We start from the raw sequence: 27707 nt of genomic DNA, 5'->3' as shown, positions 1-27707 counted from the left end.
GCAGTGACAGTGATTTTTAACTAAAGCAAAATAATCCCATCGAGCAAACCACGGTGCAGCAGTGACAACATCCCTCAGCTGTGCCCATCACAAACACCAAAAACTGAGTTTTTTTCCTCATTCCTCACCTGTCCATGTTCCTGATCTGGTTGTGCAGGGCCAGGAAGGACACGGGGGAGTCGATGGCCTCGCGGCTCTTGGCACACAGACGAACCACCTTGAGGCCAGTCTGGTGGATCTTCTCTGTCAGCTGATCCACAGCGATGTTGCTGGGGGCACACACCAGCACAGGCCTGGAAAAACAGCCAAAAATCAGCCAAAAATCCCAATAAACTGAAATATTTTTCCACTAGACTTGCAATAAAGTATAAGTAGTAACACATCCCCTAAAGATATGCTGGAGAAGGGTGTTTTGTGCAAGGAGCCCAAGTCTCCCTAGAAAATACAGTTCAATGACACACAGGATTTTTGCTTTTAAAATCAAGGTGATTCTTTGCATGAATCAACCTCATCCATAAAGGCTCAGAGAGAGCAGCTCTCACCCATTGCCCTGCCTGGCCAGGTGATACACAATGGTGGCTGATGTCACTGTTTTCCCAGTGCCAGGGGGACCCTGGATAAGGCTCAGAGGACGCTGAAGGACGGTCTTGACAGCATAAACCTTAAAAAAATTAAAAAAAGTTTTATTGCTATTTAACATTCCCAGCACAGGATTCAAGTTGTTTAACCTCTGTTTATAAATCCTCTCTGTCATGCTGTGCAGTGAGAGGAGATGAGGTTACCTGAGAGTGGTTGAGATCAGGGAGTCCCTGGGCTGTGAAGCGTTTTGGCAGCTGGCATTTGATGATGACATCTTCCACCTCGTGGCCCAGCAGTTTGTGGTAAATGTACCCAGACACCGAGGTCTCGTCCACTGCAAACGTTTTCAGAGCACTCTGCATCCTGAAATGAAGGAAAAGCAGGAAAATTATTCCTAAAGATCAGCGTGAAGCACCCCCAGGTGTCCTACACCAGGTATCAGACACAAATGGGAAAGGGAGCAACGGCCAACACCTATTAACAAAATTAAAATCACAGAAATTACACTCTGAGAACACAGATTTTGCTTTCTCCCCACGTGAACATTACAAGGTATTCCCAGAAAAACGTGGAGAGGAACACCAGCTTTGGTGACAGAACCTGGGATGGTAATTGGAGGTGCAAGAACCCGTGACAGGAATTCAGGTGCAAGATTTGAAGAAAATTTGCAGCCATAATGAAGAAAATAATAGGGTAAGAGGAGATAATAATAATAGGATATACTACTAATAGGAAATGCTAATAATAGGACAAGAAGCCAACCCCTGTCTTACCAAACACAGACTTGGCTGAAGCCTGTGGGCCCCACAGCCAAATTTTGATATTTTAACTGTTTAAAGCAATTTCAGGAAGCTCAACTAGGAAATTGTTTTTCTTCTTATGTTTCAAGTATTATTAAATAGAAGATAAATTTCTCCCTTTGATATCTTTGCAACAAACCCTTCAAAATGAGAAAAATTGGCCATTTCATGCCATTAATTCCATTTCTAGCCTCTCTGAACCAGGTACCAGGTGTTGACCACACACTGGGATCTCTGATGGGCGGTGCCAAACCAAGACAAATTTTTTTGGCTGAAAAACACTCAGTGAAGGCAAAGAACAAAAAATCTACACCGAGTGCATCCAGTGCCTGCCAAGCTGTGAGGTGCTGCCTCAATACCTGTCAAAGGAAGTGGATTTCCACACAAAATCCACCTGGAAGTTGTGAGTGACCTCCACGGGAGCCCCCACGCTGCTCCTCAGCTCGATGGCTATCTCATCACCATAATCTGTAGAACCTCGTTAAGTAGTAATTTCGAGCAAAAATTTGAATTTTATTCTCCCCAATTTTGGTGATTTTCTTCGGCAGAGCCCCCCCCCCACTCCCACCACCACCATTTTAAATTAGCAGAGAATTACTTTTGGATGTAATGAATGACTTGTGAACGACTCCAGCTTTGGGCTGGCCCTGCTGAGGGCTCTCTAAGTAAAGGATACTATCAGGAACTTTGATCACGTGCCCAATTCCTTTCCAGAGGGGGGCCAGGTCTCCCTTGTACCTCAGGCAGATCTCATCTCCTTGCATGAGGCGCATGTCTGCAAAGGAAGGGGGGGAAAAAAAAGCTCTGAGCAACCACAAAAACCTTCCAGAGCCACCCCAGGCCAGCCTCAGAGTGCTCTGAACGCTGGTTTTATTCAGAAGGCAGAAAAAAAAACCCTGACAAAGAGACAGTCCAGGTGTTCTTACCTGAATCAGTCTTTGGCAAAGTGAAATAAGCAATTCTCTTCTTGTTCAAGCCCAGGTCCCACCTGACTGTGATGTTATCTTGGGTCTGAGGGTAAGAAAAAGAAAATCTATTATTTTCTTGAAGAGCTGTTTGCCAACCACCACAGTCCTGTGCTTCAAAACAGTGCAGAAATTACAAAACTTGCTGTTCCAATGTCACAGAAATCTGTATTTATTCCTGTGGCTGAGTCCACAGCACCTGCAGAAGGTGAGTTCTGTTCTGAGAGTTAATGGTGAGAAACAAAGTCCTGCTCACCAGCTGTGTAACTCTCCCCCACTTCAAACACCCACCAAATGTTCCCAGGAGCTCTCAGAACTCCCATTTCCCTGCCAGGGAACTGCAGCTCCTGAGGGTTAACAAACAGCTGCACTTCTGGGAGAGAAGGTGGCTTTTGGAAAGAAAAAGTTCAACACAGACAAGGTGAGAAGTTCCCAAGTGTTTCAATCTCTTCAATCCCCTCCTGTGAGGATTTTGCTCTCCTCTCCTCTCCCTGCTATCACACAGCACCATCACTGCTGATATCCCAGTGCTGCTACACCACAGCAATTCAAATATTGATTTATTGCACTCAAGGCTTCCTCTTGTGCTGTGATTCCACGTTTGACCCCAGCACTGGTCAGGAGTCCCTCAAAAGGCAAATCTCACACATTTTACCTGAGATTCCTTGAGTTTCTTGTCATAATCTGCCTCAAGCTTGACCAGAGGACCAAATATATTTTGGTATTGATAAGCATCTTCATATCTAAGCAAGACATGCTGGGGTTCCTCATCAACACCAGGTTTTTCCAAGTCCTCGAGGGTTGCAGATGGATTTTCCTGGAAATTAAAGCAGAGATGTTTTGTTTCACAGTTTGAAGTATAAAAATTGACAGCAGGACTGGTAAAACTTTGTTTTACTGATACAGGGAGTGATATCAAGGTGGAACCACCCTTAAAGCTGCACCAGGGCATTACAAATTGTATTAAACCCAGATTAAATTTTAAAGGATGCACAAAAAGCCTCTGAAAAAAAACCATAACTGAATGAAGCAACAACTCCCTGCTCTGCTGGGCATCACTTAAAGCAGAAATATTTGGAAGTCTTGATATGAGCAAGAAAAGTTGGTTTTCAGCTTGGCGAAGCCTTCAACAATTGCTTGAATCCTCTGACCAATTCTCTGTGGCACTGCAGGATTTAAACCTTGTGTGATTTCTGCCTTCCAGAGCTCTTAGAAGTCTTGTCTTCCCTTCAAAAAAAAACCTCAGAACTGGTAAAATAAACCCTGAAAAGTTGAGGTTGTACCTTCCAGAGCTCTTAGAAGTGTTGTCCTCCCCTCAAAAAAAACCTCAGAACTGGTAAAATAAACCCTGGAAAGTTGAATTTGTACCTTCCAGAGCTCCTAGAAGTGCTGTCCTCTCCTCAAAAAAAACCTCAGAACTGGTAAAATAAACCCCAAAAAGTTGAGGTTGTACCTTCCAGAGCTCCAAAAATCTCGTCTTCCTTTCAAAGAAAACCTCAGAACTGGTAAAATAAACCCAAAAAGTTGAGTTTGTACCTTCCAGAGCTCCTGAAAGTCTCATCCTCCCTTCAAAAAAAAACATCAGAACTGGTAAAATAAACCCCAAAAAGTTGAGTTTGTACCTTCCAGAGCTCCTAAAAGTCTTGTCTTCCCTTCAAAAAACCCTCAGAACTGGTAAAATAAACCCTGGGAAGTTGAGTTTGTACCTTCCAGAGCTCCTGGAAGTCTTGTCTTCCCTTCAAGAAAAAAAACTCAGAACTGGTAAAATAAACCCTGGGAAGTTGAGTTTGTACCTTCCAGAGCTCCTGGAAGTCTTGTCTTCCCTTCAAGAAAAAAAACTCAGAACTGGTAAAATAAACCCCAAAAAGTTGAGTTTGTACCTTCCAGAGCTCCTAGAAGTGTTGTCCTCCCCTCAAAAAAAACCTCAGAACTGGTAAAATAAACCCCGGAAAGTTGAGGTTGTACCTTCCAGAGCTCCAAAAATCTTGTCTTCCTTTCAAAGAAAACCTCAGAACTGGTAAAATAAACCCAAAAAGTTGAGTTTGTACCTTCCAGAGCTCCTAAAAGTCTTGTCTTCCCTTCAAAAAAACCTCAGAACTGGTAAAATAAACCCTGAAAAGTTGAGGTTGTACCTTCCAGAGCTCCTCCAGTTTGTTGATCTGCTGGGCTGTGATCTGCCGGGCCCGGAGCTGCTCCTGCTCCGAGGGGATCTTCACCAGCCAGGAGAGGAAGCAGCGGTCCTGGATCAGGGGCTGCCACTGGGAACTGTCCCAGTTGATGTCCTTCAAGCTGCTCTGGCTGGCACAAGGCTGCCTGCAGGACCAAAACACAGCCAGGAGTTGTGAGATTAGACAAGAGAGAGGGACAGGCTGGTGTGGAGGGTGAAAACAGGGCTGGTGTGCTCCTGAAACTGCCCAAAAAACAGGGAAAGTCCAAGCAAAGCAACCCCAGTCTGCTGGGAAAACTCATTTTTCAGTTCTTATTGCAGTATTGGGAGAAGTGTTGCTTGGGTGTTTCCAGGACTGAAAATGCATTTAAAATATTAAATATGACACCTTTGGAGGTGGTTATGATCCACGAAGATTGTGCACACACAGACCAGAAAAAGAGGTTATTTCCCAAACAGAACTTCCTCCACAGAAATACAATTTCTACTGGCAAACACACAGTGACAGCACTGAATTAAAACACACATAATTATAAATTTTCAGCTCTGACTGAGCCTGTCAGAACAATTTCTGATTTATTGTGGCCTCAAATGACTCTGTGAGCTGAGAGAAAAACACCCTGAGCGAGAGTCACTGTTCCATGGCTCCAGAGTCACTTCCTGAAAGGAGCTGTGCCTCTTCCAAAGCTGAAAAAAGAGAGGAAAACACCTTTTTTTCCATTAAGGAATGCAGAATTCAGGATAAAAAATACTTTCCTACAGAACCAAGATGTTTGAACATAACAGAACTCCCTTTGCTGCATTATCCACCTGCATCCCTGAACTCTGCGCGACCACCTGAAGGAAGAAGGGTGGCAAACTAGAACACAAGAGGTATTTTGGGCCAAAACAAAAGCAAGGGCTGCTTTTTCTAAAGCCAGAGGCTGAAGGGAGCTGGCAGCAGAAGCCTCCTCTCACCTGCACAGCAGAACCACCACGGAGTCAGCCTTGGCTGGGATGAAGCCCAGCAGGAAGACGTTGCGGCAGCCGCAGTTGTAGCACTCCAGCACGGTCTCTCCCAGAGGCCCATCCTTGTGCAGAGTCACCTCCTTGCACTTGGCTCTCACCAGGTGGTTCACGATGTGGCTGCAAGCAAACAGCACAGATGTGCAGCACAGATGTGCAGCACAGATGTGCAGCACAGATGTGGTAGATGTCGGCGAACCCAATGGGAAGAACGATGATGTCTAACTCTGTTTCAGAAGGCTGAATGATTGCTTTATTATAATTATAATATGCTATATAAAAGAGGATACTAAATACTACATGCTCCTTTCTCTAACTATCATATCTCACTCACAACTCGTGACCCTGTTCTCCAGAGTCCAGCCACAGGTGGGCTGGATTGGCCACCAGGCCCAAACAATCCACCATAATCCAACCAAGTGCTCACTCTGAGTAAACAATTCTCCAAACACATTCCACAAGAGAAAAACAAAGAACAAAAATAGAAATTGTTTTCTCTTTCATTTATCTCTGTGCACCTCAATAAAAAATCCTGAGAGAGAGAGAGAGAGAAATGTGCTTGCCACACACAGATTTGCAGCAGTTTCACACCACAAGCATGGTGTTAGTGTTGATTCCCTGAGGGGGGATTGAAGGCACCCGAGATGGTGTTTCATGCTGGCACTCAGGTGTTTATTATTTCTTATCAGTGAAACAGTCTCACTACACTGAGTTCAGCAGCTTTTTCAGTAGCAAGGCACAGAATGGCTAACTAACTCTTGTTACAAGGTCTTTTAAAACCAAACTATCTAATTAAGGAAGGACACCTAGATTATTTTCCCTTTTAACCCAATAACTGATCCCCCAAAGCCCACAATGTGGACTTTTCTGTCCAACCACAAACCCATGGAGAAGAAGGAAGGAGAAGGTGAAGAAGAACAACCTGCCTCCACCCTGAAACCTCCACCTTGCTTCATATTTATTTCTGTATTCTAAAATCCCAAACTCTAAGTTTTCCACCCTGTGATATTGCACACTTCTAACCAACTCCACACCCCTAATCCCAGTGCCATTAATCAATTTTAAAAGCCTGTTCCATGACCTCAGGCCAAATGCAGTGTTCTCTTGTGGGTCTGTGCCTTTCAGCCTCCAGGATTCCAACGTGTTAGCAATTATTAGAACACTGATAAATCTATTTATTGTGGCACACACTGGTAGGATCTGCCTCTTTCCATCCATGCTGGGAACATTTCTCAGTGCATGGCTGTGGTATTCCCGTGCCCTCTGAACAGGATTTCTCCTGAGAAAAGCTGAGAAAAAAGAGAATCAAAACAATTCTTATCTCATTCACTACTCCTGTGTTTGTGCCCATGTAGAATGTGGCATAGAGATTGTTTACCCAAGGTGATTATTTAATTAAATTCTGGTGATGGTGTTTAGATTCATTAACCAATTAGATCCACGTGTGTGTTGGGACTCTCAGGAGAGAGTCACAAGTTTTCTATTTAGTTCTTGTTAGTGTAATATAGTGAAATATAGTTATAGGATAGTTTAATAAAGTAATTAATTAGCCTTCTGAAATCATTAGAGTCCTACACCTCATTCTTCCCACGCCGGGGATCCCAACACCGATACCTGGGTGCTCTGAGAGTGAAAGAAGAGGAAATGGGTACAAAGTTGATGTTTGCTTTCCAGGATTCCATCACTTACCTGCCAGAGGTGTTTCCACGCCCGTTGCAGAACCATTTCTTGCTGGTGTTGCAGTAAACCACACAGGCAGGGTCGTGGATGCCACAGTAACTGCAATTCCAAAGGGAAAACCAGCAAGTGACTGGTTATTGCTGAGAGGAAAATCCAAATCCGAGCTCTAACTGGATTTACAGGGCACAAAAATAAGGGCAAGTGGAAACTGGGGAACATCAGTGCTGGGAGAAGCATCAAGCAGGAGCCAGATTTCTGCTGTGAGTCACAAATATTTTAAAACTCCCCTGGGATTTATCCCCCAGGGAGCTCCGAGCTGGCCAAAAGTGGACGTGGCAGCTCCAAACCTGTTCAAGAGCTCCAAGAGCAGCACAGGGAGCTGTTCCCAAAATCCCTTTCCCTCCTGGAAGCCTCACCTGCAGGCGTGCACAGGGAGATCCTTGGTGTAGTAAGTGTCCTCCTCATCCTCCTCGAAGTTGAGCTCTGCCAGGAGCTGGCTGGTCTTGGCCACGTTCTCATCCACGGCTCCATTCTGCAGGATCCCATCGGGACCGTTCACCTGGAATTGGGGTGCACACCCAAAATGAGCCCCAAAAATCTTGTGTGGCACTGAAACACCTCCACAGAAAGCTGCTGCCAAAGAGCATTTTATACACGGCCATTATGTAACCACGATTTGCTTCAGCAGCTCCTGTTCTCCAGGATTATTTCAACTCTAACTGATAAATTGGAATAAAGTTTCCAGGAGGAGATTGCTTTCCTGCAGATTGTATTTTTCCATACAATCCCACAATCAATACTTGCTCCATCACCTCCTGCTTCACAGGATTATTTAAACTCCAACTGATAAGCAGGAAAACAAGGAGATTGCATTTCTGCAGTCACATTTTCCCACAGCCTTACAGAACAAAATTCCATTTCAACAATTCCAGCAGCTGTTTTCTCACCTTTCTTTTTATTCCAGGGATCTACCTGGGAACAGGAATTTCCCCCACCTCTCCCTGTATCCACCATGGGCTGCCAGAACCATGGAATTCTGCAACATTTGGTGCTGTCTCAGCAACTTTCCCACCCCCAGCCTTTCTCCTGACAAAAATAACTCCATTTTTTGGCACTTTTACCACCAGGAGGTGGTGGATGTCACGCTGGGATTTTGGCAGGGCCACTGCAGGTGTGGCCCCTTGGGCTTCCCAGGTGTCCTGGTTTAATTTCTCCAGCCCTGAGGGGCTTTAGAACCTCAATACCAAGTTGGGAAAGACCCCAAAATTTGGTTTATTCTCTGCCTTCTTTAGCCAAGATCCCATCAAAAGCTGAACAGGGAAAAGTTTATCTTAATCCACGTTAATTTTGGGTGGAAAATGTGGGAAAGGGGCCACCAAAGTGACTGGAATATTCACAACACATCGGAGGGGAGTGCTGGGGTCATTTCCTTATCAAAGGGATAATTAACACCCCCCCCAATGTTTGTAAAGTTAATATTTATTTATAATTTTTAAACAGCCAAATAGGAGAAAAATCACTTAAGGCCTTTGTCTCTGAAATAATATTTGAACAATTTAGATTTAATGTAATTTATCTGGGAGGTGCAACTTAATCCTGACAGAAAGCTGCTCCCAGGGAGAACACAAAACCTTTAGTAAAAGAAATCAAAAAATAAATTAAAAAGTTGCCCTCTTCATGCTGTAATGAAGCAAACTGAGCTTATTTCTCATTTAGAGAGACCCACATTAAAAATTTAAGAGCCAATTGCAAGAGTTAAAGTCCCAAGCCAACTTCCCACTTGCCCTGAGCCATCAGGACCTGCCCTCAAAGCCACCAGCTCCGTTTGCAGCTCCGCAAATGAAATGAGGAGCATTTAAATGAAATAAATAAATGGGCTGACTTTTATTGGTGTTATCTCCAAGCTCTGCCTTTTAATAGAAACGATCAGCCCAAAGGAAGCGAAAGTGCAAAAGGGAAGATGGAAAAAGGAATCAAACCCCACGGATGGAGCAGCAGCAGCAGCACAACCCCGTTAGTGGGGTGAGGGCAAATCCCACCAGCTCGCTGTGGAACAGACTCTGCACAGAGAAAAATCCACTTCAAACCATTGTCAGCAGGTAAATATCCACTTCAAACCACTGTCAGCAGGTAAATAGCCACTTCAAATACCCATTTCCAATTGATAGAGCCATTTTAGAAAAGATAAATAAGGCCTAATCTGGCACAGGTGGGATTGCAAAGCCTGGAGTTTATCTGAACTCCTTACAAGCATTCCCAGGCATTTCTGTCCCACAATGCATTATCTGAAGGCTGGTTGATTTTAATACATTTTATGTATTATTATGTATTATGTGCTTATGTATTTTTGGGTGTTCATTAAAAAAATGCCCTGTTGTTTTTTTTTTTTTAAACAAGCAGTAAAGTTTGGGTTTGGTTTGGGATTTTTTAAGGCAGAAAAGGAAGAAATGTCAAGGGCAGGAGTGGCTGTGCTGTCCCAGCCCTCGGGGAGGCAGCAGTGATGTCACCTGTGCTGTGAAGTGCAGCCCCAGCCCTTGGCAGGCTGTGGATGAGGAAGTGATTGTTCCAAACCCTCCTGTGATGTCAGCCTGTGTGCACTGGATTAAAAACCTGGCACGGGCAGCTCTGGTGGCAGGGGGGCCACTGCTCTGCTTGAAAAAATGTTGGCTGCAACTTCTGGCACGGCGAGTTTGGCAGCTCCGGGCTGAGCACTGAGAGGTGCCACAAAACTACTCCCAAAAACTGCCGGGCCTGCCTCACTCCTCTGCTGGCCTCCAAAATATTCCCTGGGAGACCAAACAAGGGCCAGGGACTGAGCTAAGGGACAGAAAGCAGCGGGGATGGGGAAGCTGTGGCTGCTCCATCCCTGGAAGTGTCCCAGGACAGCCTGGAGGGGGTTTGGAGCAGCCTGGGACAGTGGAGGTGTCCCTGCAGGGGTGGGGTGGGATTTAAGGTCCTTCCAAGCTCTCTGGGAGTCCCTGATTCCATGAAGGAGGTGACAAGATGTCACCAGGCCTCCAGTCCCTGAGGGATCCAGCAGAGCTGGAGAGGGACTGGGGACAAGGGATGGAGGGACAGGAGCCAGGGAATGGCTCCCAGTGCCAGAGGATGGGCTGGGTGGGAGACTGGGCAGGGATTGCTCCCTGTGGGGATTCAAGGCCAGGCTGGAGGAGGGAAGCTCCAGGGAGACCTTGGAGCCACTGCCAGACCCTGAGGGATCCAGGAGAGCTGGAGAGGGATCTGGGACAAGGACTGGAACCCCAACACAGGGAATGGCTCCAAAGTGGAAAGGGGAATCTGGGTGGGACAGTGGGAAGGAATATCCCACCCTCCTGGCTGGGATGGAATTCCCAGAGCAGCTGTGGCTGCCCCTGGAAGTGCCACCCTGGGACAGTGGAAGGTGTCCCTGCAGGGATGGGATGGGATGGGATGGGATGGGATGGGATGGGATGGGATGGGATGGGATGGGATGGGATGGGATGGGATGGGATGGGATGGGATGGGATGGGATGGGATGGGATGGGATGGGATGGGATGGGATGGGATGGGATGGGATGGGATGGGATGGGATGGGATGGGATGGGATGGGATGGGATGGGATGGGATGGGATGGGATGGGATGGGCTTTAAGGCCCTTCCAACCACTCTGGGAGTGCCTGATTCCATGAAGGAGGTGACAAGATGGTGTTAAGATGTCACCAGGCTTCCAGACCCTGAGGGATCCAGGAGAGCTGGAGAGGGATTTGGGACAAGGACTGGAACCCCAACACAGGGAATGGCTTCAAAGTGGAAAGGGGAATCTGGGTGGGACAGTGGGAAGGAATATCCCACCCTCCTGACTGGGATGGAATTCCCAGAGCAGCTGTGGCTGCCCCTGGAAGTGCCCAAGGGGGTTTGGAGCACCCTGGGACAGTGGAAGGTGTCCCTGCCTCTGGGACTTTTAAGATTTAAGGTTTTCCAACCCAAATCGTGCCGGGATTCTGGGATCCTGCTGCCTGTGAGTCCCGGATCAGGGCTAACAGAATATTCCCCTCTCCACTCCTGCTCCCAGCTCCCACACCCAGCCAGGCCAGGAGCAGAGCCCCAGGTGAGCACACCTGCAGCCTCCTCACCCAGCTCTGCTTTCAAGTGCTGCATTTCAAGCTGCAGCAAGAAGTGTAACTGCACCTTAACTCCAGCAGGCATTCTGCTAGAGAAATCCTGCACCGAGGCTTCGGCACCATCCTGCTGATGGATGTCACCCCCACAACGCTCAGGGAATCCCCCCCAAAACCCCCCATTTTTGGGGTCGGGTGGCAAAGGCAGCTGCTGCTGTGTGTGATTTTCCCTTCAGGGCTCTGCTGGGATCCCCGGGTGAGGGTGATTTGCTTTCCCTTTCCCGAGGAGGAGGAAGCTGGGGAAAGCCTCGCCCCTGGGAGGGAGCGGCGCTTCCAGATGGGACCTGAGCAACAAGGACTCGTCTGGCCCGGACAAAACAGCCTTTGTTAGCACTGCAAATTAAACCCAGCCTCCCTAGGCCAGGCCGCCCAGCTCCCAGCTGCCCCAGGCTCCCTGAGCCACCCCAGGAGCTGAGCTCACCCACACCCAGGGTCCCAGCAGCGAAATCCCACCCGCAGCAGCGAAAAAAAAGAGGCAGGAGGGAGAATTCCAGAGAATTCCGGGATGGTTTGGGGTGGGAAGGGACCCTAAAGCCCAGCCAGGGGCACCCTCCGTGACCCCAGGGTGCTCCTTGGACACTTCAGGGATGCAGGGGCAGCCACAGCTGCTGTGAGCATTTTAAATTCCTCTTAAAAGACTTCAGGAAATCGATTCTTATGTTTATTTAATTCTAGGAAACAATGGCAATAGAAATTTCTGTAGAAAATGTTTGTGCTCTGCACCTACTTTTGGCAATTGTAACACTATTAAACTATTAATTAAATATACTGGGAAAGGAAGTTTTTTCCTAAAAAATGAAGTGCCCTGCACTGCTCATCTTTTTAAAAAGACCCCAGAAACAGCAGAGCAAAAGTTTCCACCTCCAATATTCCTCAGCTCCAAATAGAATTATTTACTTAATTAGCTTTAATTATAATCACAGGGCTAATATTTCATTAAGCAAAACCTGATCAATTGGAGGAGTCATTATTTAAGATGCCTCCTGCCAAAAAGAACAACAAACTTCAATTATCTAGTGAGGGCAGCAAAAATTCTGCCCAGAACCTTTAAAAAAGCCCCAGATTTTGTGATTTTATCAGCCCTGAGCCCATTGAGAGGGGCAGGTCTGAGCAGATCCTGGGCTTTGTTTTACTTCACTCAGGAGGAAATGGGGCCTGTTCCACCTCTGAGAGTCCCTCCCCAAAAATGACATTTCTAACGTCAAAATGAGCAGCAGGGTGATCACAAAAGTTTGCAGAAACTCAAAACCATCCTGATTAAAAAAAAAATCAACATAAAATCCCTTCCCTTTAGCCAGCAGACAAGACCAGTACCTGAAGGTGCTCTCCAGAGCTTTTATTACTTTTTTTTTGTTCACTTTGACTTCAAAGGTTTTTCAAACATGTTTAGACAAAAAAAAAAAAGGCCAATTAATTATCCTCTTGTCTGGACTTTCAGCTTATGAGGCTGATTTTGGGGTGGTTTTTCTTCTCCTTGGCCACAAATTCCCTACTGGGAGCTCTGGAGTGATCACAACCCATTAAAGGTTTAAAATTAAATGTGATTAAAATTCTCTTTTGATGTACGTACACAGAGAGATTTTACTGCTGGTAGAAAATAATTCTGATCTCTCAATGCCCAAATTTTGGATCAATTCTACCAAATCCAAAAGCTGGGAATAAACAGAAAACAACCCAACAGCTCTGAGCTCTGCGAGTCACAACCACAGTGGCCTGAGCACGTCCCTGCTGTCACCGAGCACTTTCAGGCATAAAAACTGATTTAATTTGTGCCGGGATGAACGGCCAGGACAGGAGAAAGCCTCGCTCAGCACTGCCCTGCACACCTGTGGAGCTGGATGTGCTCCCTGCTCCCACTCTGCTGCACTCTCACACCCAGCTGGGGCAGCTTTTGCAAAGCAAAGGACAAAAACCAGGCGCAGGGTGTTTGGTTTGGGCATAAAAACTCACCAAAAACTCTCAACTCCTCTCTAAACTCATCCCTTAACACGTGGCTGATGTACAAGCATTTAATGGTTAATAATGGGATTTCTGTGAGGGACCTGAATATTCCATGATCTTCAGACTGGAGAAAAGTGTGGCTTTTTTAAAAAATACGGGAGAGTTCTTGGGTGTTTTTGTTGTTTACTACGGGCACAGTGAGATTGTTATCTTCATTTGCTGCACTTCTTGTCAGCTGTAATCCTAATTCCTCCCCTGCCTACGAGTTGTGAATCGCTAAAGAAATACAATTTCATTCTCTTTTAGGCACCAACTGCAATAATAATAATTAAAAAACCAAAAAAAACCCAACACTAAAACCTGTTTTTAAGCCACGAGCTCAGAACTTGTCTCAGGCCTGCCCCTGCCACACAACCCCCAAACAAACCAGCCCAGCAGCCGTGCGGCAAAAGAAAGTGGAAACTGAAATAAAAAAAAAAAAAAATTAACATTCACAGTAAGAACAAGAAAAAAAAAATTAAAGCGCAGTTTAGCGAGGGGAAGTAAAGAAGCCGAATTTCCTCAGCGCCCAACTTTGCATAACCAAACACCACCCGAACCCCGCGTTTGCTTTAAGGAGAAAGCACCTGAACTGACACCCAGCCTCGGTGGGTTTTTTTTTGTTTTGTTTTTTTGGTTTTTTTTCTCCCTATCGCAACGACACGACTATCGCGACTGGGCCAGCCGGCCGCGAGTTTCCTCCGCGCAGGAACTCGCTCCAATTCCGCCTCCCGGGGCTCCCCCACACGCGGCTCCCGCTCCCCGCCCGCCCCTTCCGCACCCCCCCCGCGGCTTCCCCGCCGCCTCACGGCCCCCTCACCTGCGCTTCCAGCGGGCCCGGAGCTCCCTGCCCCGCGCCGGGGGGCCCCTGGCCCTGCGCCGGCCCCGCCTGGCCGGGCCCGGGCGGGGTTTGGGTCTGGCTGGGGAGGGTGAAGTCGGTGAACTCGAACTCGGAGCCTTGCGTGTCGGCGCCGAGCAGCTCGGCCTCCTCGGTGTCCAGGAAGGTGAGGGTCTGCGAGCTGGGGCCGTACGCCTCCACGCTCATGGCGGCGGCGGCGGCGTCTCCTCCGGCCGGGAGCCTTCGTGCGCCCCCCCCCCGCCTCCCCACGCCCGCCCCCGCACCCCGGGCCTCTCTGCCCCTCAGGCGAGCCGGGGCGGCCGCGCTACGCGAGCGGCGGGATCCGCCGCGCGCACCAGGCCGCGCGCCGCTCCCCACACACACACACCCCCCCCCCCCGCCCCCGGCACACACAAAAACGAACCCGCCGCCGCCGCCGCGCTCGGGCCGGCTCGGAGCCAACGGGCGGGAGAAGGGAGAGAGGCAGCGGGGGCCGCGTCCGAGTGTCCGGCCGGGGTCCGAGCGTCCGTCCGGCCGCGGCCGCCCGCGCGCCAGGCCCGTGAGCGGTGACGCGGAGCGCGCGCGGGGGACGCGCCGACGGCAGCGCGCGCGCGCGCGGGAGGGGACGGCGCCGGGAGCGGGGGGGGGGGGGGGGTGACGCACACGCAGCACGCACGGGGGCGCGCGGCACGGCCGCCAGGGGGCGCGCTGCCCCGCCCCGCCGCGCGCACTGGAGGGGCGGGGCTTGGCTCGGAGTGACGGGGGCGGCGGCCAATGGGTTCTCGGGGTGAGGGGGAGGGGGCGCGCCACGCCCGCCCGCTGCACGCGGAGGGAAAGGGGCGGGGTTTGGCCCTGAGTGACGGGTGTGGCGGCCAATGGGCCATCGAGATGAAGGGTCAGAGGGGGGCTGGGGGTGGCCAGAGCCGCCTGGCGAGGGGGGGCGGGTTTGATTCTGAGTGACAGGCACAGCAGCCAATGAGGGCGGGAGTGTGCGTTCCGACCAGCATTGCACACGTTGTGGGCGGGGCTTTGCTCTGAGTGACGGCCCTGGCAGCCAATGGGTTCTTGATATTACGGGGTGGGCGGTGCCTGGCGCTGAGTGACGGCTGTGGCAGCCAATGGGACATCGAGGTGAGGGGCGGGGGCTGAGGTGGTGGAGAGGTCACTGAGATGGACGTGGTGGCACTGGGCCCTTGTGAGGGGCTGAGGGGGTGAACAGATCACTCTGAGGGGATGTGATGGCACTGGACACTTGTGAGGGGGTGAACAGATCACTCTGAGGGGATGTGATGGCACTGGACACTTGTGAGGGGGTGAACAGATCACTCTGAGGGGATGTGATGGCACTGGACACTTGTGAGGGGGTGAACAGATCACTCTGAGGGGATGTGATGGCACTGGACCCTCGTGAGGGCCTGGACAGGTCACTCTGAGGGGACGTTGTGGCACTGGACCCTCGTGAGGGGCTGGACAGGTCACTCTGAGGGGACGTGGTGGCACTGGACCCTCATGAGGGGCTGAGGGGGTGGACAGGTCACTCTGAGGGGATGTGGTGGCACTGGACCTTTGTGAGGTCCTTGCACAGATCACTCTGAGGGGACGTGGTGGCACTGGGCACTTGTGAGGGGGTGGACAGGTCACTCTGAGGGGACGTGGTGGCACTGGGCACCTGTGAGGTCCTGGACAGGTCACTCTGAGGGGACATGGTGGCACTGGACCCTCGTGAGGGGGTGGACAGGTCACTCTGAGGGGACGTGGTGGCACTGGACCCTTGTGAGGGGGTGGACAGGTCACTCTGAGGGGACGTGGTGGCACTGGACACTTGTGAGGGGGTGGACAGGTCACTCTGAGGGGACGTTGTGACACTGGACCCTTGTGAGGGGGTGAGGGGATGGACAGGTCACTCTGAGGGGATATGGTGGCACTGGACCCTCGTGAGGGGGTGGACAGGTCACTCTGAGGGGACGTGGTGGCACTGGACCCTCGTGAGGGGGTGGACAGGTCACTCTGAGGGGACGTGGTGGCACTGGGCACCTGTGAGGTCCTGGACAGGTCACTCTGAGGGGACGTGGTGGCACTGGGCCCTTGTGAGGGGGTGGGCACGCTGTGGTGACAGTGGGGTCAGCTGTGCCCACCATGAGCTGCCAGCTCTGCCCGTTCCCTTGGAACTGACGGGCGGCACACGGGGTTCAGTGGGAATTAAGGATCGGGAATTACAGTAATTCCCGCTCCAGCTGTAATTCCTGTCACTCCTGTAACACCCCTCAGCCCTGAGGAACAGCTGAGCTGCTCTGGGCGTGCTGGGCTGGGGATTCTCTGAGCTCAGGGCCGTGCAGAGAAGGGAGCACCACATTTCTACCTTGAAATAAACCAAAAACTTCGGATTTGCCCTCACTCCATTCGATCAGCACACAACAAATCCCTTCTAAGTGCTGGGAAAGGCTGGATATTCAGTCCCTCTTCCCTTCCACGTTAAGATGCAAATATGTGTCTTCTCTTATAAATAACTTGGATTTTATATTCTTGCTTTTGGTGTAGGATAAAGCCCAGCCTGAAACGACGTGTACCAGATCTGCAGCTGCTGGGCTGAAAAGATGGAGACTGGAAAACATCCTTGTCCTGGGAATATTGTGCAGCAAAAGGAGGGGAAAAAAAAAAAAAACAAACCCAGAGAACACAGGAGTCACCACTTCTGCAGAGAGGCTGAATTCATCTTACTTTTAAGGGGAATAAACTGTTCAGAGCAAAGCATAACGGGGAGAAAGCATGAAATAACATTTGAGGATGAAAGTGCAACCGGAGGGGGGGGGAAAAAAATATAGTACAAAGCCAGGTGGATGCTTGCTGCAAACACTTTTATTTATTAATAAACACACCACACTCCAAACGTTTGGCTGCTTGACAGAATCCTCAAAAATCTTGGAAAGGGATCAAAGTTCTGCTGCTCTGCCGGGTTCCTCTCCCTGTCCCTGCCACAGCTCGGGGAATAACGGTGTGGAAAAGTCCCTCCTGTGCCAGCACGAGCCGGATTTGTCCCCCGAGGGTGGCGTTGGGGACACTTCGGTGCTGCTGTCTGAGGTGCTGAAGCTGCAGATCCCCCACCACGGCCTGCGTGGAGCTGGGAAAGCAGCTGGAAAACCAAACTGGTTTCAACTGGAGGTTGAAATTCTCTTTATACCAACGCGGCGCAGCGGCACGTGAATTTCGGGATAACTCTGCTTTATTGCAACGCTGGAAGCTCCGGGGGCCACTTTGAAGCTTTTAAGGATAAAATGGATGCACAGCCAGGCTACAGAGCTGCCAGGCTGTATTTTTTTTTTTTTTTTTGCTTTTGTTTTTTTGGTGTTTTGTGCAAGTTTTCTCCCTCAAATCCGCGCTGCTGCAGAGGAGAGGCTGTGACTCACCGGGCTTGACTGCTGTGCGGCCAGGATGGAATTTAAACAGGCAAAAACTGGCACAATTCCCTGCTGAGTTTCCCCATTCCCCGGGCAGGTCAGAAGCTGGGATTCACAAGAAGAGAAGAAACGTGAGTGAATTCTTATTTTAAACGAGGTGCGGGCGATTAGCGAGGTGCTGATGAGGAGTGACAAACCCGAGCAGCTGGAGGTGCTGGGGAGAAATCCCAGCCCTGGGAATAAGGAGAGGCCTTTCCTTGAACCTGATTTGAATTCCAGAGCCCAGCAGCTCTGGGATTTGCTGGCATCCTCCTCCTCCTCCTCCTCCTCCTCTCGGGGCTGTGAGGGGAAGGCAGGGATGGGATTGGTCTCCAGGAATTCCCAGCCATGGAGATAAAGCTGGAAGGGCTCCGTGACGTGAGGGGGGGGCACAGCCAATGGAGCCCAGGCTGGCCAAAACGGGGGGAAAAATGGGATATTTTTATCCTGGCACGGAACAATTCGGGTTAGGGGGAAGTGAGGGTGGAGCAGGGATCAGGTGGGGAGGGAGGAGCTCAAGGGAAGCTCCCACCCAGAGCAATAAATGCACCCAGGATGTTCATTAAGGACAATAAATGCACCCAGGATGTTCATTAAGGACAACAAATGCACCCAGGATGTTGATGAACCAAATTCATTGCTTTATCTCCCCCCTGCTCTGGTCACATATTTTTATTTAGTGCTCAGGGGGTTTAAAAAAAATCACAGAATTCCAGGCTGGTTTGGGGTGGAAGGACCTTAAACCCCATCCATTCCCACGGGCAGGGACACCTCCCACTATCCCAGGTTGTTCCAAGCTGTCCTTGGGATGGAGAATCCACACCAATCTCTTCCAGTGCCTTTCAGAATAAAGAATTTCATCCAAATGCTCCATTTTCTTCATTTTCTCTCTCTGTGTTTTGCCTTTTTCTTCCCTTTTTCCTTAAAACAAACCCCAAATGAAAATCCCTTAAAATTTTACTTATTTCACCACACCTGAATACCAATAAATGAAAGAATAACAAAAAATATGGTTTTTAAAATAAAAATATTCTCAATGCTGACAAAATTCCAATAAAATAATTTTTATTATTATTTTTTTTAAGGAAAAAAAAAATTGGGAATGAGTTTTTCCAGTGCAGCTGGGCCACTTCTCCTGAGTTACCACGAGAGGGACACAGAAGGAAAGCAAAAGGAGCTGGGAAAGAAAGAATCCAAGGACCAGCTCGAGGTGGGAACATAGCAACACATTTCCCTTTTGTTTGGGAATTTCTGGGATCACAGCACTCCTACAGCTCCCATAAAATCCTCCAAAATCCCTAAAATCCTAAATTCATCCCATAAAATCCTGAAAAAAATCTTCACAGATAATGGGCTAAGAAACGTGAATAGTTAAAACGTTTTGGTTTTTTTTTTCCCCTGATTTTCCTTCAGCTTTTTCCCTTTGGAATGTCAGGACAGGGAGAGGTTGGGCTGGCTGGGATTTTGTTCCATCCTGGAGCAACAAATCCCACAGGATTTTGTGGGTTTGGAGAGGTATTTTTGTTTATTCCCGGGGAATTTTTGTTTGTGGAGGTTGGGGAGGTATTTCTGTTTATTCCCAGGGAATTTTTCACTAATTAACAGCTGATGATGCAAATGCCAGGAAATCCCAGATCCCATAAAATTCCTGCATGGAACAAAGGCCCCATAAAACCCCCTGAAGTAAATATTGAATATTTCCTGGGCTCTTGTGGAATTAAAAATCCCAGTCCTGAAATGCCCTGGAATGAATTAATGCAGAGTGGATTTTTAGGGCTCTGCAGTTGATTCATCCTTAATGGCAGCAAAGCTTCACTTCCAGCCCTGGCTGGGCAGGCTGGGATTGGGAGAAAAATGCTGGAAAAAAAGGAAAATGAGAGGAAAAAACCCTTATTTTTAAAAAATGATAACTTTATGGACTTCAGTCTTACATTTGTTTGACAGCATTTTTACATCACATTAAATAGTCCATTGAGTGCTGGGACACAGTGGTCAATTTAATATATTTCTATATTTATATAATTATTTTATATTTATATTTTTCTATTTCTATTTCTACACTCTTGTATTTCTATATTTTTAGAGTTTTATATTTTATATTATTGTATATTCCTAATTTAATATTTATTTTTATTTTTTTTACCAAGCCCTTTAATGCCCAGAATGCTTTCACAAGCTAAGAACATCTCCAAAAAGTGTTATTAAATAAATATAAGAATTTCTTTCATTTCCCAGAAACTTTAGTGCAACAGGAAATGCAAATCCAGCTCTGATTTCAGTGGGGAAGATTCACAGAAAAGGGTTTTTCCTCATTATTTTTTTTTTTTGCTTTTATCCTTCAACAATTTGTGATAATTCTGATTAATTCTGCTTTACCTGCAGATTTAATTGGGGATAAATATTCCCAGAACAAGTCACGGGGATGTAACTCCATGAAGGAAAAGGAGGAGAAGAATTTTGGCCAAAATCCAGGGATTTTGAATGAAGAAAGTTCTCAGAAATTAAGGATGGTGAGTGACATTAAAAGATAGCAGATAATAAAAGATAACAGATAATAAAAGATAAATAGTAAGAGATAACAGCAGGAGATGAAAAGGAAATGAAACTTGGTGCTCTAAACCAGCTCCAAATGGATGCTATAAATAAGTAAATAAATAAATTCCAATAAATTGGGGTTGAATATTAAAATAAGAACTAAAAATACTGAGTTTCAGTGGGAAACTTGACATCCTTCCCTCCAAAAATGTGTTAAAATTCCCTTTCCTTGAAAAGAGCTGAAAGAACAGGACAGGAGCTGGATTCAAGGAATTAATGTAGGGAAAAAAAAGCTTTTTATGGGCAGAACTTGTGCCTTTTGTAGGTTTTTAGCTGCAGAATCACCATGTGAAGTTAAAACTCACTAAGAAAAAGCCAAGAGTTCCTAAAATCCAAGGGGAAAAAAATGCTGGAATCCCTGAATTTATTCGAGGAGATCTTTGGGAGGATCTGTTCCCTATTAAAGCTGCCTCTGGAAGGAGCAGATTTGTTAAAAATCCTCAATTTCCAAAGGGGCACCGACAGCTCTTGGGGGAAAAAAAAAAAAAAAAAAAAAAAAGGGATTTCTCCAAAGCAGATGTTGTTGGAGCTGAGCTTAAAAAACAAAATGTGGAGCTCTTGATGGGCTCCAAAATGTCCCTGTTTGTTGGGATTTCTGGCAGCTTTCCTGGGCAGATGGAGGTGATTGTGGAGTAATGGAAAATCCAGGCTTCCCACAGGGCTGGGGTGTGTGTGTGGGGCTGGTGATCCTCCCCAGAAAGAGAAGCAAACGGGGCATTTCCAGGTTATCCCGTGGAAATTTGGGATTGTGTGCAGTTTTAGCAGGTTTTTGGTGTGGTGGCAAGCTGATTTTGTGCTGATGCAGGTTTTTAATTTTGGGGCAGGCAGAACGCTCAGGGTTAAACCTGAGGATGGGTTTGTGTCTTCAAAGCAAAACACAAAAAAAAAAATCACTTCAAAATCAGGAATTTTGGAGTCCCACCCTGGCTTTTTCTGTGCTTTTGGTGTAAGGGAATAACATATTTACATTCTCTGCATAGAAAATAAATCCTCCCAAGGAAATCCTTCTTTCCTGCTGTGGAGAAATCTTAATTTGGCTCTTAATGCAAGGAATCAATAATTGGGGTTTGGCTGAGTGTCCCAACGTGTCCAAGGTGTGTTTGGCCACACCAGGACTTCCAGGAGGGCTCCAGGACCAAACACCCTCACCTAAAAAATGCCCTGCAACAGGAAAATTTCATTTTCTGGCCTCCATCCCTGAAGAATTTTCCTTTTCAGTCCCTTTTGATGTTAAATTTGCCCAGCTTGGCCTTATCTTTTCCTTGCAAATGCTCCAAGTTTGGAAAACAAGGAGTGTAAAGTCATTTATGCTTCCACAGCTATAGGAAAAACTGGTGATGTTTCATCAAGTTGAAGTTGCTTTTTTCATTTTTGCTGACCAAAAATCAAACAGAATTGAGGGAACCCAGAAGCGTTGGGTGTTGCAGTTGTTTTGCCATCGTGGAAGGCCTTCCAAGGAGCTGTGTTTGTCGTGTCTGGGGGGATGGTTTTAGCAAGGGGGAAGGAATGTTTTCCTTGCAGAATTCTGTGGATTTCAGGAGGAATCCAGCCAGGGCTGCCCTCAGGCTGTGAATGCTCCCAGTGTAGTTTTGTGAGGCCTTCCCAGAAGTCGGGAGTTGCTTGGAAATGAACCCAGGAATGCCATCAAACAGCCTGGGACAAGATCAAGGGGGCTGTGGGCTCCCAGATTGTCCCACATTCCCACAGAGGAACATCCCCATCCCACGAGGGCACCAACACCCCCAGACAGAGGGACCCTTGAACTCTGGCAGCCCCTACGTGCTGCCAAGCTTTCCCCTCATCCCACCGATGTCCAGGACTCCTCCAGCTGCTCCCTTTGCCAAGGATGATTTTTTTTTTCCCCTTTTTCCACGTGGTTCCACAGCCTCGGGGAGGGATCCTCCCCCCACGCTGGTGGTGCAGGGTCCTGGCACCGCCTCAGGCCGGGCGAGGATCGTGATGGAAACACCTCAGCACCTCCCTGGCCCGGGCCCAGCCGCTCCTCCAGAGCCACCAGAGCCTCCTGCCTGCTCCGTGGGCTGTGTGAGGAGGCAGAGTTCCCACTGGGAAGGGCAGCCAGCTGGACAGGAGGGAGTGATCACTGCAAAGGCCATGGAAATTCAGAGATAAGGACTTTTTCCATGCTGTTCCCTCCAGAGTCACCAGCAGAGGAGGGATTGGCGTTGCAGAGGCAGCCGCAGGTGCTCTGATGGAAGTGGAGCCTGGTGGAGTTGCTGGATTCTGAGCAGGGCCTGTGGCAGCACAAACCCATGGAGGAGTCTGGAAACTCTGAACTGGGGCTGGGTTTGCTAAAAACGGCACCGCTGGCCTTGATTTATGAGCAAACAGAAGTTTGCAAACGGCCTCGGGAGCCTGGCCCAGAAATCCATGAGCCTGATGTCATGTGGAGAGGGCCCAGGACACGGAATTATTTTTATGGAGTTGTTAGCAAGTGTTATTAAAAAAAATTGAAATGTTCAATTGGAATTTTTTTTTTTTTTTTGGCTATAGGATGAGGGCAGAGCAGAAGTCCTGGAATGGATGTGGACAAGACATTCCAGTTCTAGGCCACCCTTCCTGGCTCCAGATGAGAGCATGGCTTTGCTGGAAGAGGGGATTGCAAAAGGGGATGTGAGGGAGGTCTGGAGAGCAATAATTTTAAACAGCACTTCAGCCATGATGTCATTTCAGTTGAAAAATAATGTTCAAGCTTGGGCAAGCAGAGCCTGGGGCCAGCAGCCAGGGTGGGGAGGAACTGCAGCAAAATGGAAAGTCCAAAGCATGGAAGGTCATGGTGGAAAACCAGATCAGAATAACCCTGAAAAAAGGTGGATAAAACCCCTGGAATTTTCTATGAGCATGAAGATTCCAAGGAAATGGAGGGGAGGAAGATGTTCAAACCCTGGACAGGGGTTTTCACTCCTCTGTCTGGAAGCCAGAAGCCAATCCTGGAGCACAGGAACAGCCTGAAGGATTGTTGTGACCCCAAACTGTGATCCCAGAGTGATCCCGAGCTCTTCTGCTGGGATTTAACCCAAATCCAGCCCAAATCTGCATCCACCTCCTTGCCTGAGGAGGCCAAAAGGCTGAAACAACCAAGGGATGTTGTTCCATTATGGTTTGGACATCAAAAATGCCATCTAAAAACTGCTTTGTGGGGTTTCTCCCTCACAGGCTGAAAGGGAGGCTCGCCCTCAGGCCAGGCTGTAGGATCAGCCCTTTCCATGGGGTTTTAAGTGAATTCCCACTAATCCAGCCATAGAAAGCTGAGGCTTGGTCAGCCTTGGATAAAGCCTCGCACATTTTGTCCTTTTTTCGTTCCCTGTTCCACCACAAACCTCAGCTGGGGAGGAAAAAACCCAACAAAGCAAGCAGAGGAAGGGGCACCTGCAGCTGGAAATGACAAAAAGCTCCTGTTTTAGCAGGAGATTTAGGACTTGGAGCTCCCCAGGAGCAACTTCTCTTCCCGCTGTGCTGGGAGCCAGGAATGAGCTCAGGCTGTGAGATCAGATTTTGCTGAGTCTACAGGGTTAGCCTTGTTCTTTCCTCTTTTCCAGAAGTTCTCCTCTCCAAGCCATGCCTGGATATTTGATTTCCTTGGGAAATCTCGGCCCTCTCAGCAGCTTTTGCTGCCTTTTGTGTCCGGGACGCTCAACTCTGCCAGCAGAAAAAGTTGCTTTTGTCATTCCCGTTTCTCCACCTAAGGCGTGGGGTTCCTGGAATCCCGTGAGCTTTTCCTGGAAGAAGTGGTGCAGGAATGGCTTGTGCAGAAAGCACTCCAAGGCTGCAGAGATGTCCAGGAGGCAGCTGGAATTTAGGGAGAGCTCTTGGAATTCTCTCTCCTGGTGGGTATTTCTCTGGCTGTTGATGAGCACCCAACGTGCTCTGGCTCGAGGGGAAGTTCAGGGAAGAGCCTGGCCCTGTGCTGGCCAAAAGGAATTGGAATTTTATGGAGGGAACACTGCAAAAATGCAGAGGATTGACGTGGTCTCCATCTGGAATTCAAATTAAGGGGATTTGGGACCATCACAATCAGGCCAAACCTGTGCCCTCGCGATTTTTGGGTAGGAAGAGCAGTTCAGATGAAGCAAGGGCTGACTCTGGATCTCTCCACAGCCCATAAACCTGAAAATTATTATGGAAAAAGGGCAGGTTTGCCCTTGAGGCTGTTTTTCAGCTCTGGGTGGGGTCGGGAGAAGGCATTGCCAGCACTCTCCAGAGCCAGGTCATTCCTGGGAGATTTCTGGGGCTGAGATTTTCTGGAAAACTCCAGAGGTTTGGGTCAGTCTCCATCCTCCTTCTTTTCTGGAGAGCTTCCCATCTCTTGTGAGCCTGCACACGCCGTTTTTCCATTTCTCTGGAAGTGACCAAAAACCCCAAAACAACCCCAGAGCCTGGATGATGCTGAATTTTCCTCTGAGCTCATCGAGGATGTCCAAAGCAGCACCATTTGCAGATGGGGCCAAGAATCTGTAATGTCTCAAAGCTGAGCAAAATAAAACGTGTGTGAGAGAAGAGATGGGTGATAAGGGGAGCTGAGGGGGTGGGAGCCAGGAAAAAGATGGATTTGGGAGCCCAGTGCTTGTCCCAAAAGCCATGAGGGGGTGAAATGAGCATTTCCACGAGTGCAGCTGTTTGTTTGAGCCTCTTTAATGAATTATTTTGACTTACATTTGTTAATTACCTTCAGGAAGGAGCTGCAGCTCCAGACTGAGAAGATTCTCCTGCATGGAAGTGTTTCCCACTGTTCCCTAACTGCTGCAGGTTTTTATTTCTGGAATTTCTTCTCTTTCTTATTTGGAAATTCCATCTTTTTATTGGAGGAAATCTCTCTCTGGAGAGAGACAAAGGACAGGGTGAGGAATCCTGAGGGTGTCCCTGTCCTTGCCCATGCCCAGAGCATCTCTGTGCATTCATCCTGCTCACAGCCAGCATTATCCTTGCTGGAGAACCTCTGGAATGCCTCAGGAAATCCCTGGGAAGGGGGCACAGGGTGAGGAACTCACACACCAGGGGCTGTCCTGGGGTTGTCCCTCTCTGCTCAGCCCCCAGGAGCTGGGGTCCTCCCGTGCTCGGGATTTTGGGAGCAGTTCCCAAAGGAATTTAAAGCAGTTTTTGAGGAAGAAAACTTCCTTCTGGTGTGCTGGGGGTGAAATATCAGCTGAAAGGGGGACAGGCAAAAAGGATCGAGACAAAGTTCTGCTCCACCACCCCCACAAGAGGAAGAATTTGATAATAAATCCATTTTTTTGTTCAAGATTCTCGTTTTGCCAAAGAACAACGAGACCACTTCAAAGAACAACGTGGAGAATTTGCTGGTGCTTCCTCTACCCCTCTTTTCTTTGTGTCCTTCACAAATCTCCCCCTTCCACAGCACAAAACCCCACCTGTCCTGGAGAGTTCTCATTGTAATTCAGAAAGGTTTTCTCCCCCATTTTCCTATATAAGAAAAAACCCTTTTTCTTCACACAAGTGTTAAATGACTCCTATTAAAACCGAATTTAAGTGAATTTAAGTGAATTTAATCTTTTCCTGAGACGAGGCAGAGAATATTACATTCAATAATCAATTTATTTCCCCCCTTTTCTCTGTCCCACTCAGTATTTCCAGTTGGGAGAAAGGGAATTAACACACAGTGATCGATCCTTTCTTCCTCTCCTTACAACTGAAATCTCATTTCCAGCAGGGAAAAGGTTTCTGTCTCCTGCCAAGAGCTGGCTGCAAAATCATTTGTACAGAGCACCTCTGATCACTGGTGTCCTGAAAAGACCTGATTGCTGGGTTTGCCTTTTTCCAGCTGTTAAATTATCCCAGATATCTTCCTGCTGGATTTGTTGAGGGGTTTTTTAATGGAAAAAGGGAAAATTTGGAGGGGAAACCCAGCCCCTCTTGCAGTCAGTGAGAGGAAGAGGCAAGAGATGTGGCATTAATTTGGAATTAATTAATTAGAAGTTGGTTTTTGCTGTATGTTCAGGAGTTTCGGGCAGGTTTCCTTAAGAAAAGCCCTGGCATGGAAAATCTCTGGAGTTCCCTTGGGATGCCCACGGAAAGGGCAGCTCTGGGGGCAGCGTGGCCACAACTCCTGGGAAATTCCCAGCTCCCCACTTCTCATCCCCATTTTCCCTGGGGGCTGTGCCCAACTCCATCTCCAGGGGATCCATTCCTCAGCTCCCTGGGAAAAACAAGATTTTCTCTGGAGTTCCAACCCAAATATTTCCCTTTCCCCCTGGATTTGGCTGTGCTCCCTGTCCCTGTTTTTAGGGGTGAATGTTGTCAGGTTCCTTGGGATCCTCCCTGTGGAAAGGAGAGATGGAAGCTCTGTCCTGGATGCCCCCAGCTGTGCAGCAACCTGAGGACACCAGATCCTCATCCGAGCCATCCTTGGGGTCACAGAAATGCCACTTTCCCTACACAAAATGTGGATTTTTGCTCAGCTCCAGCAGCGAGGAGATCCCCAGGATCCCTGAGCTCCAGGGCTCTGCCTGTCCAGCGCTCAGTGCCAGATGTTCCTTTGGAGTTAATAATTCTTGGGACGCGTTCAAAGCCAGCTCAATGCTCCCAAAGAGAGGTCCCAAAGCTATTAAAGCGTGGACGTGCTGTCTGCCCACCTCCACCGTGATCTCAGAGCCCTGAGCACTTCCAGTCCTGCCTGCGAGGAGCCAATTCCTGTTTACTCCTGCCTGGAGACCCCTGGCTTCCAAAATTCAGGAGCTTTGACCACAGAGATCAATGGGATGCATCATTTAGGGGAAAAGGAAAAGCCAGGCTGCTTCGAAGAGCTTTTGTTTTTAAGCTCTGCCATCCCAGGGAGTTTTGGGAACGCGGAGCAGTAAATCTGTGTTATTGTCATTATGAGTCTGGGAAGTGTTTTTCAGGAGAAAATCCCAAAAAAGAAAGGGAGATCACAGCCAAAGGACTTTTAGTGGGAAAAGCTGAAGACTCTGGGCATTAAAGTCCCAACAATTCCCAGCAAGCAGCGATGGCTTCGCTCTCTCATCGCTTTGCACCTCTCTCAGACAAAACATCCCTCAGCCTTCCCCGATTTTCCAGTACAATTCCAGTTAATTATTCCCGGTTTCCTCAGCGTGTCTGAGCTCCCGCTGGCTGCTGGAGGAAGAGGAGCTCATTGTTACCAATGAGCCTAATCCAGAGCTCGAAATCTTTTATTATCCCTGCTAGAAAACACCGTGAATAGCGAAGGAAAAAATGCGAGGCCGTTTCCTGCGGGGTTTTCAGCGCCCTCCGGGGGCTGGGATTGCGCCATGGATGGTGCTGGGTGGCTCTGGCTCATTCCCACATTCCCACATCCCCATCTGCAGGGCTCCTTCCCGGGCAGGACGGGACACAGCTCCTCCCGACCCCAGCCTCCCCTGGCATTTGTCACCCTCTGTCCCTGCCAGGGGTGGGGGGCGAGTTTGGGGCACTGTGGGAGCCCAGCACACCCCTCTGGCTGCCCTGGCTGGCTGAGACCCTGGCAGGGGGCTCGGGGACCTTGGCACCAAGTCAA

The 27707-nt window shown here is 48.5% G+C and overlaps 1 protein-coding gene and 1 long non-coding RNA gene across 3 annotated transcripts in view; one reads left to right on the top strand and one right to left on the bottom strand.

Moving 5' to 3' along the window:
* Positions 1–14437, bottom strand: part of UPF1 (UPF1 RNA helicase and ATPase) — a 27059-nt gene extending 12622 nt beyond the window's left edge. Inside the window, exons 1-12 of one of the 2 annotated variants that reach the window (XM_053966033.1) lie at positions 14154–14437; positions 7613–7755; positions 7206–7295; positions 5469–5636; positions 4477–4657; positions 3000–3161; positions 2306–2390; positions 2056–2154; positions 1739–1856; positions 783–942; positions 543–661; positions 129–293 (exon numbers count right to left, since the gene is read on the bottom strand). In XM_053966033.1, coding sequence (XP_053822008.1) covers positions 129–293; positions 543–661; positions 783–942; positions 1739–1856; positions 2056–2154; positions 2306–2390; positions 3000–3161; positions 4477–4657; positions 5469–5636; positions 7206–7295; positions 7613–7755; positions 14154–14378 — 1715 coding nt within the window. In that variant the 5' untranslated portion in view covers positions 14379–14437. The remainder of the gene's footprint in view (positions 1–128; positions 294–542; positions 662–782; positions 943–1738; positions 1857–2055; positions 2155–2305; positions 2391–2999; positions 3162–4476; positions 4658–5468; positions 5637–7205; positions 7296–7612; positions 7756–14153) is intronic. The other variant, XM_053966034.1, reaches the window with a different exon arrangement.
* Positions 14248–27707, top strand: LOC128800755 (uncharacterized). The gene is made up of 5 exons (XR_008435038.1): positions 14248–14337; positions 16710–17697; positions 18691–18815; positions 19988–20115; positions 22712–27707. It is a non-coding gene; the product is annotated as an uncharacterized LOC128800755 (long non-coding RNA).

Source organism: Vidua chalybeata, chromosome 27 (assembly GCF_026979565.1).
Source record: "Vidua chalybeata isolate OUT-0048 chromosome 27, bVidCha1 merged haplotype, whole genome shotgun sequence".
NCBI classification, from domain to species: Eukaryota; Metazoa; Chordata; class Aves; order Passeriformes; family Viduidae; genus Vidua; species Vidua chalybeata.
This window is presented reverse-complemented; position numbering and strand designations above follow the sequence as displayed.